Source organism: Lepidochelys olivacea (genome assembly GCF_965140295.1).
Source record: "Lepidochelys olivacea isolate rLepOli2 genome assembly, chromosome: 7".
NCBI classification, from domain to species: domain Eukaryota; kingdom Metazoa; phylum Chordata; order Testudines; family Cheloniidae; genus Lepidochelys; species Lepidochelys olivacea.
This window is the reverse complement of record NC_140417.1, coordinates 45,223,836-45,238,118: the sequence shown is the minus strand read 5'-3', so window position 1 is coordinate 45,238,118 and position 14,283 is coordinate 45,223,836. Positions and strand designations below refer to the sequence as shown.

Sequence of the window (14,283 nt, the reverse complement as noted above, 5' to 3'; positions counted from 1 at the left end):
GTTTTAGTGACAACCATACTACACAATTCTCATAACTACATATATGGATAGAGAAATTACTTTCAGCAGATCATAACCTTCCCCATGATACCTTACAAGGCATACTTTTTACATATGATCACAATTATATGAAAATGAGGAATATGGGGGTTATAACATGCTCCCCCAAGGTATAGAATGTCATAACCAGGTAGTCCACTGTTCTCTACCTGGTTGGTGCCACATTCCAGGAGGCTGGTAGGAGAACCTATGCCCACTCTTTTCTCTAGATTCCAGCTCAGGGGCCCTTTAAGCAGCAGCCAAGATCTACACTCCTATTCTTTGCTACTTTTCCCCTAAGCCGCTTCTCTTGCTCTGGGTTCACAAGCCTCCCAACACACCTCTACAGAAAGTAGCCATGACCTATCCTCTACAAACCTAAACACTCCTTCTAAAGAGTGACTGCCACCTACTTCCCAGTAGCCCCCAGCTCCTGGGCTTTATACAGGCCCCTCCTATTCCTGTCCAGCTGAGCCTGCTCCCAATTAGCCTAAATCTCTTCCCTGCTTGCTGCTTAATTGGTTGATTGGACCCCCTGGCCTAATTCAACCCTTTTACAAGGTGAATCTCAAGTAGGAGTAGAGAGGTGATTTGGTACTGGTGCAACCGCTGCTGGAATACTGTGTCCAGTTCTGGTGCCCACAATTCAAGAAGGATGTTGGTAACTTGGAGAGGGTTCAGAGAAGAGCCAGAAGAATGATTAAAGGCAGACATGACAAGTCTCACTCACTGGATGTGAGACTCACTTGTTAGCATGCTATCTCACTCTCACACATATTCCTAAACTTATCTCACTCATTTTGAGTAAATATACAAAGATTTAAAATACTTTTACTCAAGGGCTGAAAGAGACAACAATACACCTGGGGCCTCAGGCATAGGGCTTGGAGCTTGGCAACCACTTTCAAAGCTTGTGTACTGTGGTAACCATGAAGACTATAGGCCCAAGAGACGAGGCTATCCGGCAGTGAGGTATGGTTGTGTGTGTGAATACTTGATGCTCAAAAAAATGAGTTTGCCCAAAAAATGAGCAGGACTTGATTGAAAGATTACAGGTTCTGCAAAATCCAGTTCAAAATTTAAACCATACTGGACAAATCCATGGCCCTTCATTGTCCCAGTAGCAGGCAAGACTTCTTTTTTTAAATTAGGTCTTCTCAAGTTCCCATTACTGTTCACAGTTGCCAGGCTTGTCTTAGTTTTATCCCACTCAAATGCAGGAGAAGAGAGAGCGTTCAGTCTTGTTCGAAAGAATAAGACACCATTCAAACCAAACCTTGGACTAGAAGGGCCACTGGTCTCTATTATCCAAGCGAAGCTGGCAAATCCTCAGCCATGGTACAAGTTTAAGCCACCAAAAGAAGTTATAAAAACAGCAAAGGGGGTCTCATGGCGATATAACAAAGCACACAAATAAAACGTGAAACCAAATTAAATATTAAAAGAAATGTGGAATCTGAATCCTTTATCTATGGTTTGTTAACTTCAAATTAATTAAATTTAATTTGATTATTTTATGTATTTTTATATTTATTAAATGTATTGTTTGCTTGTGGTTTATTTTAATTATTTAATTTTAATGAATTTATTTTGCATTTATTTATTTTGGAATCTGATCATTTTAGTTTGTTGTAAATGTAACATGAGCAATGTTACCCAAACCAAATAGTATTTGTACTTATAAAGTGTTTTTCAAATGGATGATTACTAGGACAAAGTGATATGCAAAATAAACATATTGTTGTATTGATAAAGCAGTTTTTTCTTTTTTATTAAGTTTATATAAAAACAGTTTATTTTTGAATATTTCTCGTTTTGTCCACTGACTGTGTGCCTAAACTAGGGGTTATTAACTGGCTGAGGTGACAAGACAGAAAACTGGGAGGGCTGCACCTTCCCTAGGCATGAGGCCCCATCCCTCCATTGGCACTGTCCTCATCTGTGGCCCTGGCCTGGCCAGGCCAGGGGCTGGAAGCCAGAGCTGAGCTGGACAGAGCGGGGCACTGGCTGGTCATAGCTGGTAAGAGCTGCTTAGGCAGGAACCCAGCTCCAAGGCTGACAGAGGCCTCAGGGAGCAGCAACCATGGAGGGTGAGGCCCAGGAGCCTGGGCTGAAGCGGGTCAGTACAGGCTGCTGTTGGGAATCCCGGACCCTCCACCTGGCCTGAGCGGCATGCTCCAGTGGGTGGGAACATGGGATGGGGCTGCTCTTGGGCCCCCCAGCCCTCTGCCCTCTGTAAGAAGGCTTACTTCTGTGTTGCTGCTGGAGCTAGGCGCCCAGCCAAGAGCCGCCACTCTCTACACTCCGCCTTCAGAGCTGGGTGGCTGGAGAGTGGCAGCTGCTACAGGGGGGATAAGGCAAATTTTGGGGTGGCTATAGCCCCCCACAACCCTCTCCTAGCACCGCTCCTGAGCAATGACCTAACACTCCATCTGGAAAGTCTCGCTTTTTGTCATTGAATCACACTCTTTGGGGCTGTAAATCTCACTCTTAAGGACAGCCAACCCTTGGCATCTCTGTTAAAGGATTAGAAAATATGCTTTATAATGATAGACTCAAGGAACTCAATTTAGTTACCTATCAATTACTTGATAATGGGCTCGTCAGTCTAGCAGAGAAAGGCATAACATGATTCAATGACTGAACGTTGACCGATGACAGGTTTCAGCTGTGTTAGTCTGTATGTGCAAAAATAAAACGAGGACTTGTGGCACCTTAGAGACCAACAAATTGATTTAAGCATGCATCCGATGAAGTGAGCTGTAGCTCATGAAAGCTTATGCTCAAATCAATTTGTTAGTCTCTAAGGTGCCAGAAGTCCTCCTTTTCTTTTTAACATTGAGAGTAATTAACCTTTAGAGCAATTTGCCAAGGGTTGATGTGGATTTGCCATCACTGGCAATTTTAAAATCAAGACTGGCTGTTTTTTTAAGAGCTCTGCTCTAGGGATTATTTTGAATAAATTCTCCAGTCTGTGTTATACAGCAGGTCAGACTGGATCGGGGTGGGCAAACTATGGCCCACGGGCCATTTTTAAGCCAGCCTGCGAGCCGCACCACGTGGCTCGGCCCTGCTCCGGCTGGGTTGGGGGTCAGACCATGCAGCTTGACCCTGCCCTGGCAGGGGTGCAGTGTCGGGGGCTGGACCAGTGGCTTGACCCCCCTCTGGCCAGGGTGCAGGGTTGGGGCCACACCACACAGCTCCCAGAAGCTGCGGCATGGCCCTGCTCTGGCTCCTATGCACTCCAATGGGAGCTGCAGGGGAGGTGCTTGTGGATGGGGCAGCGTGGAGAGCCGCCTGGCCGTGCCTCTGCGTAGGAGCCGGAGAAGGAATATGCCACTGCTTCTGGGAGCCGCTTGAGGTAAGTGCTGCTTGGAGCCTGCATGCCCTGAACCTCTCCCCATGCCCCAACCCAGCCCTGATCCCCCTCCCGCTCTCCAAACCACTCGATCCCAGCCTGGAGCACTCTCCTGCACCCCAAACCTCTCATCCCCAGCCCCACCTCAGATCCTGCACCCCCCAGCCAGAACTTGCACCCCCTGCCCCAGCCCTGATCCCCCTCTTGCCCTCCAAACCCCTTGGTCCCAGCCCAGAGCACCCTCCTACACCCCAAACTCCTCATCCCCAGCCCCACCCCAGAGCCCACACCACCTCCTGCACCCCAACTTTGTGAGCATTCATGGCCCACCATACAATTTCTAGTCCCCGATGTGGCCCTCAGGCCAAAAAGTTTGCCCACCCTTGGACTAGATGATCACAGTGGTCCCTTCTGACTTTGCAGTCTGTGAAGGCTGCATTTTGCAGTGGCTCCCTGCATTCTTCCACCATATTTGCAGCCCTTCCTGACCCAGGCAGCCCAAACACTGCAGAGGTGTAGCTCTCTCTGAGCTGTGAATCAGGGCTTGGGGGGAGCATGCTGCAGAGTTACTGGTTCCCTTTCTGCTCTACCTCCCACTCTAGCTTTAGATCCCCCTGACCTGTGCAGAAATGTAGGGCAGCCCTATGCAGGGAGGGAAGATGTTCATAGTAGGCATAAAACCAAGTGGGGCTTCAGGGTGTACAGGGAAAACTCTGAATCTAAGGGGGAAATCCCCATACAGTTAGTTCTCTGCCCTATTTCCCTGCCTTTTGGGGAATGACAGCCGATCAGAGCTGCTGCACATGCTTAGGGACCAGCTTGTCCATTAGCATGAGAAACAGGCATTGCTCTTGCCAACACAGGGCTGGAGCTTTCCTGGAATGATCCAGCCTTGAGAACAAACAGCCTGCCCTGGCAGAGGGGGAAGAAGTAGCCCTCCTCTCCCAGGGCTTCAGTTACAGCCCCACAAAACCACCTCTTTCCAGGAGTATGGTGAAAAGCCCTCCAGGGCTGCTGCCACTCCCTCAACCACAGATCCTGTAAAGAGGTGTGTTTGGGAACAGGATTGATTAGGATGAGGGATAGCATATGGGGTCAGAATTGATGGAGAGGTAGGACTGACTGAGGACACATGCTGTGCTGGGGAGTTGTGTGGGGGTGAAGGACTGATCAGCAGGCTGTGGAATTAACTGGTGAGCCTGTGTGTGTGTGAGAGCAGAATTAGTTGTACAAAGAACTACAGAATTAATTTTATTGTGGGATGTGTGCATTATGGAATAAATTGTGGGAAGTATGCGTTTGTTCAGGGGGAAGCAGAATTAATTGTTACTCTGATTAAACCAATTCCAGTTTATGCACCTTTAAATTTACTGTCTTTTTATCAGAAGATGCTGGTAAATAAGGATTTAGGTGTCTAACTTTAGGCACTCAAGTTTGAAAATTTGGCTTATGTGACTTGTCTGTTGTTAGGATACAGATATTCAGGCCTGTCTGTAAAGGCCTGTACTTTAAGAATTTAGGTATATTCTTATCACTTGGCTAGTTAGAGGTATAAAAGAGAATCAAAATCACTGTCTGCCAATGTAAGGTCCTTCTCTTACTGTGACAGTCTGGGCCCCTGTTCTTAGGCTAAGGCCTTTGGCTAAGCGACAGAGGCAGCCATAAGCTGGGAAGCGACCGGTCACATCCTCACATTCCAAAGTAGTCACATGGAAAGAAGGTGCTATTGGGCTGTTAGGAATACAATCCTGTCCTGATAGTGCCTATCAGCTCCAGAGAAAGGGAAGTGCCTAGAAAATGTAAAAGAAAACTTAGTTTGATAGCATCCTGTCTGGCAAGAACTCACTTATCAATACTGGGATGTGAAATCCTCACTTCTGTATTGTCTTGCCATTATAGTTCCCACTTTGCTATTGTTTGTCTGTATAATCTCTGTCTGGTTCTGTGATTGTTCCTGTCTGCTGTATAATTAATTTTGCTGGGTGTAAACTAAGGTGGTGGGATATAATTGGTTACATAATCATGTTACAATATGTTAGGATTGGTTAGTTAAATTTTAGTAGAATGATTGGTTAAGGTATAGCTAAGAATATTACTATATAAATTAGGGGCAAACAGGAAGTAAGTTGGGATTCGGAAATAAGGAAAAGGAACTTGTATTTAAGCTTGCTGGAAGTTCACCCCAATAAACATCGAATTGTTTGCTCCTTCGGACTTCGGGTATTGTTGCTCTCTGTTCATGTGAGAAGGACCAGGGAAGTGGGAGAGTGAAGGAATAAGCTCTCTAACATCTGTTCATTCTTCTGCTGCATTCCCTGGAGTTCATTATCTATCATGTTTGTGTCATACAGACCAATTATTATTTTATAATCTTTGTTTAAGGTGAAGGAAGAAAAGCTCAGATGTCCTGTGGTTTGCAAATGCCATGCACTCTCACTGGGTTCATCACTCAAAGAGAAAGCACAAAGAACAAGAAAATTGAACCCAGAGGTGCTGTCTGACTTACATCTTTATTAACAAAATTAAAAGCTAATCCCAAATTAACATTATCATTATCCATGGGCCAAAACCAGAACCATTTAGCTGATCCTACCAAACTTTAGAGCACATATAAAATGGGATGTAGATCCAAACCACCGCAATTTTTATTCTGCAAAATCAGAATCTGGCTACTGAGATTTTGAATCTGTCTGTCTTGTAATTATTTTGATTTGATTGCAGGACTTGATATATTTGATCTGATTGCATTGCAAAGGTTACAAATTCATTTGTTTAGATGCAGGGTTTTGGTTCTGGCCCATTGTTTTGCACAGACTGAAAAGTCAAACATGGGGAATAAAAAGCATTCTATTTTTTTTTCCTAAGAACTAATAAAGCTATAGGGTGAAATCCTGGCCCCATTAAAGGCAACAGCAATTTTGCCATTAACTTCAGCTGGGCCAGGTTTTCACCCCCAGTCTCTACAGGAAGATTGAAACAAAAAGTACAGGTAAGTTTTTCACAGCACCAGACTCTTAAAAGGAGCAGACACAGATTATCTCCCAACAATATAGAATTCTGCTTGTTGTTCCCAATATAGCCATGCTTTTATGGCAACTTTTTCTGTTGTGGTTGCTGAGTGAGACAGCAAGAGGTAGCAAAGACTGACCCGTTTTACAAGACAGAGGACACTGATGTGGCCAAAGGGGAACTGCCCTCCCTACCTGAAACTAACCAGATTTTTCAGTCATTTGTGTTAAAACAAAAGCCAGTCTCCTTTCCCTGTCGTTTCCCAACTGAGAAAGATCTAGATAATATACTGAGAAATGCCTGAACGTCAATCACGATACAGTAATTAACCAGACCACATATTGTACAAATGCTTACTCCAAATCCATTTCAGGTGAAGAGAAAATCCCAGTCTGGCATTTTTGCCTGTCACACTCACAGATGAAAAATATTAGCTAAATCAGCATTTAGAGTCTGGCAGACAGAGAACTCCTACAGTCTGTCAATTCACCTGGAGTCAAGAACTTGAAATGGATTTCTGTGTCCATCCAGCACAGCCTTTGAGTTGTGAGATGAGCCACAACTGGATGATTGTATCCACCTGATACGAAGCCCAGCTCCAGTAGCTGAACTCAGAAGAGCATAAAATGGATCCTCTAATGGAATGTACCAAAAAATATGAATCTCGCCCATTATGCCGCTGCAGCCAGGTTTGGGAATAGTTAAAAGTGGTAAGCAGTGGAGGTATCTAAAAAAAATTAAGGAAAATGCAGCAGGAAACATGCTCACCTTTTCCCTTCCAAAGCACCATCATTGCACTCATGGAGAAGGATGGTGGAAACCACAAATAATATTTTGTCCATCTGGGGAAGATGGACTATTCAGCAAGAATACTTACAAGAAAACTATAGGTGAGGGAAATATTATTCCTTCCTTCCTCATCAGTTTGCATCAGCAGCATAGTCCAGGGCAGTTTTTGTGCCTGTGCTGATAAATTTTCATGGAAATTTTGCAAGGCTAAAATTTTCTCTCTGTATATCTGGGAGGAGATTTATTGCTTAGGAAAGCCATTACATTGTCAGCCCTGGGACCTAAATTCCTCTACTTATCTATAGAACAGGGATAGCATAAGTAGCAGTGCAATCTTCCCCAACCCTCACCCACCTGCCTCATTCTTGACTTGGGAGTGACCACCACATTGATAAAGTCATTCAGTATCTGCACCACTTCAGCCTTGCCTGCTCTGATAAGACTGTCAGAAGAGCGGAAATGGTTATTGTGATGTGGTGTTCCACTAGGAACTCAGCTGAGTCATTCTAACTCATTTCAAGTAGACTACCATAGAGCAGCCATTAGACAGAAACAACTATTAGTGCAAGAAGTCCCCCTGCGTGGAGTCAACTACAGGATCAAGGTCTTAATCCCTTTGGAACTGGGCCTTAGATGCCAAACTTCCATTAAAATAAATGGAAGTTAGGGGTCTAAAATCCTTTGTTACTATTATGTTGGATTGGATTTGATCTCAGAGCCTAGAGGTGAAATGCCCCACATTCTATTACCCATCTCCAGAGTTAACCATTCCTCCTAAAAAGCTACAGGGATTTTTCTATGTGAAATAATTACCTGCTAAAGGAACAGATCTTTGGTAAAAGGTCAACGTTTGAGCTCAATAAATCCAGCCATTTCACAGGTTTCTGCTGTTGCTTCCCTACATATATAGCCAATTATGTCCTACTAAATATTTTAACGAGTGTAAAAGCTGTCCACTTTTATATCTTGTCCCATATAATTGAAATATCTACTCCGCCGATTTTATGAGGCAGGAATTCATTCCAAGGGATAGAAAATACCAGTGGATTTCCACTGCGTGGGACTGGATATTAAAAACACCCTGGACCCCAAGATTTGGATAGATCAAATCTGGTACAGAAGCATGAGGCCAACAGCCACTTGCAATAACCCGAAACTTATTGGCTATCGCTATATCCCAAGGCACTCCTGAAATTGGATAGTATAAAGATCAGAGGATGCCATATGTTTAGTTTCTAAACATGCAGACACACCAGGGGGTGACTGAATTTCCAAGGTGGTTTTGGAGTTGGTAATACCAGTCATGAGGCTCAGTAAAGAAGCAACCCTTTTTTTTGCAGACACACCTGTTAAGAATCCAGGGGTCTTTACTCTGTGTTTATCTAGTGCTTACTCATGAAATATTCTCATTGACTTCACTGAGAGTTGTTCCTGGGTGTGGACTGGTTGTGGGGATATGGCCCCCCAAATAACCCCTGGACTGACACTAGCTAGGATAAAAAATAAGGTTCATCAACCCAAATGTTTCAGGGAGCAAGATTATCAACAGGGGAGGAAGACCTACCCCTCCCCCCGCCCAGCAGTCCAGCTTTTTCAAGTCTTACGTTTTCCTCCAAGGTCTCTAGACTGAAGCAAGGGTAACTGACTAGATGAAGCACTGGCCCATGGCAGTTTGGCAATTCCCATTGTTTTTTCTATTTGGGGAGAGTGGGAGAAAGGATTCTTCACTGCCCGAGGAAATGAGCAGCAACCAATCCAGGAGCTGGTCCCCAAAGGCTTTCTCAATGCTCTCCTGAAAATAGAAGCTTATGCCCCATTCCCCCTGATGGTGTTACTAGGTGAGCTCAAAGAGTGCCAGTGTGACTAGGTCACATGCACTGTGTTTGCATATATTAAGTCAGCTTCCCTTCCCTGTGGGACTATGGCTATTCCTGACAGCACAAGTTACAAGTTGTAAAGTCTTTTTAAGAGATTAATGTAACCCTAATTCCTTGCAAAGGTCTAATACAAACCAGGTGGGGGAATCCCCTTCACAAGGAGGCTGCTGTTTTTTCAATACAGCTTTCTGGCTGTCATGCCTGAGATTGCTGTCTGGGTGAGCAGGAGGGCAGCAGGGGCTCTGGCTTTGCCAAAGTTATGGGGTGGAGGGTATTTTAAGCGTGAAATTAAGGTTGGTTGGTTGGGTTGGTTGATTTTCCTAATCCTTGTGGCTTCAGTACAACATCAGCAGGCAGGGTGCTACTGTGGTGCAGCCGGGGCAGTGCTCAGAGATCTCCTGAGGCCTGTAGTCCTGCCCGTCCTATGAGAATCTTTTCCAGGAGCGCCTAAAGGGAGATAGCATGAGAAAGATGGGGTTAGAGCTCTGGAGTCCCACACACCTCCCTGTTACAGCAACAGCATTGGGTTAAAGAATTCCCAGCACCATGTGCAATAGGGGTGGTCCCTGAGCATCATGCAGCCTTGAGGGGCTCCTTCCAAATCCCCAAGGTACAAAGACCTGAACTACAGTAGTTAGGTGCACCTGGGCAGCAATGCTCAGGGGTGGTTTCAGTGGCCTGTACCAGATTTTCACTGGAGCGACAGCAGGAGAGATTGGAAGGACTGGGAGGGTGTAGGGAGAGCATGGAGTGGGAGTCGCACAGCTGTTTGAGGTTGCTGAGGAGCAGGGGAGGAAGGAAAGGAGGAGTCAGAAAGTAAATGGAGGATTGCGAGGAGGTGGGTTGAAGGGAACTCATAAAGGACTTGATCCCTGACTCAGTGACGTCAATGGCAACACACTCAGCGACTGCAGTGGGTAGCTAATCAGGCCCAGAGTCCAAATAAATATCTGAACCTTGCAGTGGTTACATGAGTGTGTGCTCAGAAAGGTCAGAGGTTATGGGCTGGATGCAGGAGTCCCTGGGGGAAGTTTTCTGGCTGGCGTTATGCAGGAGGTCAGAGCAGATGATCAGGGAGTTCCCCCGACCTGTACCTGGCTCTCTGTTTCAGGGAAAGCTGGGATGGCTGTTAGACTTGGTCCCGGGAAAGGAGTGGCTCCGCGGTTTGCCAGTGGGCTGAACTCTCACACCACCAACCCGACTGAAGGGAGGAGGCGAAGGGTGGGAGAAGGGCAGGGAGGAAACAAAATACAAATTTCCCTCCTGCTTCTGGCTGGGTCCTGGCAGCACTGATTGCAGAGTTGGGGGCTTCTCTTGCTCCCCTATGTTTCACTAGAAAGGATGATTTATTTTTGAAATAATAAAACAAAACAAGTCAAGGCTTCCTCTGTGGTTTTGGGGAAGTAGGTGATGTCAGGCTCATTAATCATGCAGCACTCTGTCATGAGGGGTGGCAGGAACACCCAGCCTGGGCAACTAGAGAAACTTCAATGGTTGAGCTGCAGTTGGTGTCATCACAGGATATAGGCAACTGAAAAGTAATGAAATCTACGCAAAGCAAAATCTCTGAGCTGTTAGGAAACCCTAGAATCAGCACCCTGGGAATATCTCAGAAAGAAGGGGTTCAGGCTGCACAGGGCCCAGGAAACAAATCACTCTTTCTGGAACAGTTCTCTCAACTCTTTGTCATTGCCTCGCCCACAGCACTTTTGCAGGAGCCCCTCCTCTCTGATTCTTCCCCTCCACTTCCCTCTTCCTCCTCCAAGCTCTCATTAAGGAGAGACCAGCAAGGAGTCAGGCCAGACCATGTCCAGTTGGATATTTCCAGGTTTGTTTTTTTTATTTGTGTATTAATATAGTGATCACGACACAAGGGACCATCAGCCCCAGTAGAGCTGTGCATAGGGCAGTTCCTAGAAGGTGCAAGCTTCCTGACACGTTCCTATCACAGGTTTCAGAGTGGTAGCGATGTTAGTCTGTATCAGCAAAAAGAACGAGGAGTACTTGTGGCACCTTAGAGACTAACAAATTTATTTGGGCATAAGCTTTCCTGGGCTAAAACCCACTTCATCAGATGCATGGAGTGAAAAATACAGTAGGAAGATATATATACAGAGAACATGAAAAGATGGGGGTTGCCTTACCAACTCTATCGAGACAAATCAATTACAGTGGGCTATTATCAGCAGGAGGAAAAATCACTTTTATAGTGGTAATCAGGATGGCCCATTTCAAACAGCTGACAAGAAGGTGTGAGTAACAGTAGGGGGAAAAATTAGTATGGGGAAATAAACTAAAAATTATGTAATAACCCATCCACTCCCAGTCCCCACAAGAGATCCACTTCCTGGACACTACAGTTCAAATCAGCGATGGTCACACAAACACCACCCTTTACTGGAAACCTACTGACCGCTATACTTACCTACATGCCTCCAGCTTTCATCCAAACCACATCACACGATCCACTGGCTACAGCTAAGCTCTAAAGACACAACCGCATTTGCTCCAATCCCTCAGACAGAGACAAACACCTACAGGATCTCTATCAAGGATTCTTAAAACTACAATACCCACCTGCTGAAGTGAAGAAACAGATTGACAGAGCCAGAAGAGTACCCAGAAGTCACCTACTACAGGACAGGCCCAACAAAGAAAATAACAGAACGCCACTAGCTGTCACCTTCAGCCCCCAACTAAAACCCCTCCAGCACATCATCAAGGATCTACAACCTATCCTGAAGGACGATCCCTCATTCTCACAGACCTTGGGAGACAGGCCAGTTCTCAATTACAGATAGCCCCCCAACCTGAAGCAAATACTCACCAGCAACCACACAACAAAAACACCAGCCCAGGAACCAAACCCTGCAACGTACCCCGGTGCCAATTCTGTCCACATATCTATTCAAGTGACACCTTCACAGGACCTAATCACATTAGCCATGCCATCAGGGGCTCGTTCACCTGCACATCTACCAACGTGATATATGCCATCATGTGCCAGCAATGCCCCTCTGCCATGTACATTGGCCAAACCGGACAGTCTCTTCGCAAAAGAATAAATGGACACAAATCAGAAATCAGGAATCATAACATTCAAAAACCAGTAGGAGAACACTTCAACCTCCCTGGTCACTCAATAACAGACCTAAAAGTGGCAATTCTTCAACAAAAAAACCTTCAAAAACAGACTCCAAAGTGAAACTGCAGAACTGGAATTAATTTGCAAACTGGACACCATCAGATTAGGCCTGAATAAAGACTGGGAGTCGTTGGGTCACTACAAAACCTAAACCTAATTTCCCCAATACTAATTTTCCCCTACTGTTACTCACACCTTCTTGCCAACTGTTTGAAATGGGCCACTCTCATCAACACTTCAAAAGTTATTTTTCCTCCTTTGGTATCCTGCTGTCAATTGAATTGTCTTGTTAGACTGACCTCACACTTGGTAAGGCAACTCACATCTTTTCATGTATTTATACCTGCTCCTGTATTTTCCACTCCATGCATCTGATGAAGTGGGTTTTAGCCCATGAAAGCTTATGCTCAAATAAATTTGTTAGTCTCTAAGGTGCCACAAGGACTCCTTGTTCCTATCACAGCATCTCAGTCCTGTCCTGCAAAAGCTCAATAAAGACAATAGACATCTCAGTGATTAGCTGCCCTAGAGATGTCACACTCTGTGTGGAGAGTGCAAATCCTGTCCGCAGCATAGCACCCAGTTTTTAAGTTAGTTGCAGATGCATGGACCTGGCTCACATTCAGAAACTCGTGGTTTGGAAGCAGCTACAGCTGCATCACATTCCTGAATGAATCTGAAATCTAGAAAGTCTCCAGCAAGGCAGCTTAAAGGCTCCGCATACAAGACTGCATCCCAGATTCATTTTCAGGCTATTGTTTGAATTAAAATTGCTATGAATGACTCTAGAGAGGAGGAGAATTAGATTTCATACTATGCATGCTTTTGTATTACCTTCCACACTTCACTCCAGGACACAGCAGCTTTCCTGTCTCCAGTGCTACAAATCTCTGCACCTCCAGGAAGTGAACCACACACACTAGAAGAAAGCATCCCCATCTGTGTAGCAGAAAGTACTGAAGTAACTAGCTGGCTGTGTTACAGTACCACATGCTACACTGCCATCTCACACTCACTGCAGCATCTGCTTATCCTAACACATCTGTGCTTGCCTGTCGGTGTAACAGGAGGGAAATGTATTCCACATGCCAGTGCCCTCAGTCCTGCTCAAACTGAAAGGGTGCGGTTTTGGGTGATGCTAAGAGCTCTATGAAAAGCAGAAATAAGACAGAGAATTGGGCAGGAAGTGAGGTCATCACTTATAAGCCTGGGGCTGTGCTGATGTCATCATGCAACTCAGTGGCAGGAAAGTGATATGGGAGCAGGAGTCAAAGAGGAAACCGAATCAAACAACTGAGGTTAACAAACTTGGCATTCATCCTGTGGCATCTCCAGGGACTTTCTAAGAAATCAAGATTGGGTTTGGCTCCCCGACGTCAGTTAGCTTGCTTTGCACGCCAGGTTAAACGCCACCAACGGTAAAGGGATGAGGGTGCAGCTGTGCTGACCGCATGTCAGTGTTAATGACAACTTCTACCTCTTGCTGGTTCCCTTTCCCTACCCACTCAAGGGAAAGCATTAAAGGACCAGCTTCCTGCAAAATTCACTGATGGTAAAACTTCATTCTGCACAAGTCTTTGTGAGAGAAATGGGCTCAAGCTGCAAAGGTCAAATCTGGATTCAAACTTTTCCAAGGGTCTGGTGTATTCAGAACCAAGGTTTTAGCTGTGGCCCATCTCTAAATTTATGACAATGGTATTACTTTTACCCAGCACCATTCATCCTGGAGAATCTCAAAGCACTTTACAATCGGATATACACACTATATGCTAAAAGAAAAGGAGTACTTTTGGCACCTTAGAGACTAACATATTGATCAGAGCATAAGCTTTTGTGAGCTACAGCTTACTTCATTGGATGCATGCAGTGGAAAATACAGCGGGGAGATTTTATATACACAGAGAATATGAAGCTAATACTCAAATCAATTTGTTAGTCTCTAAGGTGCCACAAGTCCTCCTTTTCTTTTTGCGGATATCGACTAACATGGCTGCTACTCTGAAACCTGACACTATATGCTGCTGTCATTTCATCGACCACTGAAATGTTAGCATCTCTGGTAAAAT

General features: G+C 45.2%; 1 protein-coding gene across 1 annotated transcript in view; it reads right to left on the bottom strand.

Moving 5' to 3' along the window:
* Window positions 1-5,938: 5,938 nt before the first annotated feature.
* The window catches only part of LOC311524411 (uncharacterized protein), a 43,428-nt gene continuing 35,083 nt past the window's right edge, over window positions 5,939-14,283 (bottom strand). Inside the window, exon 6 of the mRNA XM_084635473.1 lies at window positions 5,939-9,519. Within this exon, the coding sequence (XP_084491599.1) occupies window positions 9,434-9,519 (86 nt within the window). The 3' untranslated portion in view covers window positions 5,939-9,433. The remainder of the gene's footprint in view (window positions 9,520-14,283) is intronic.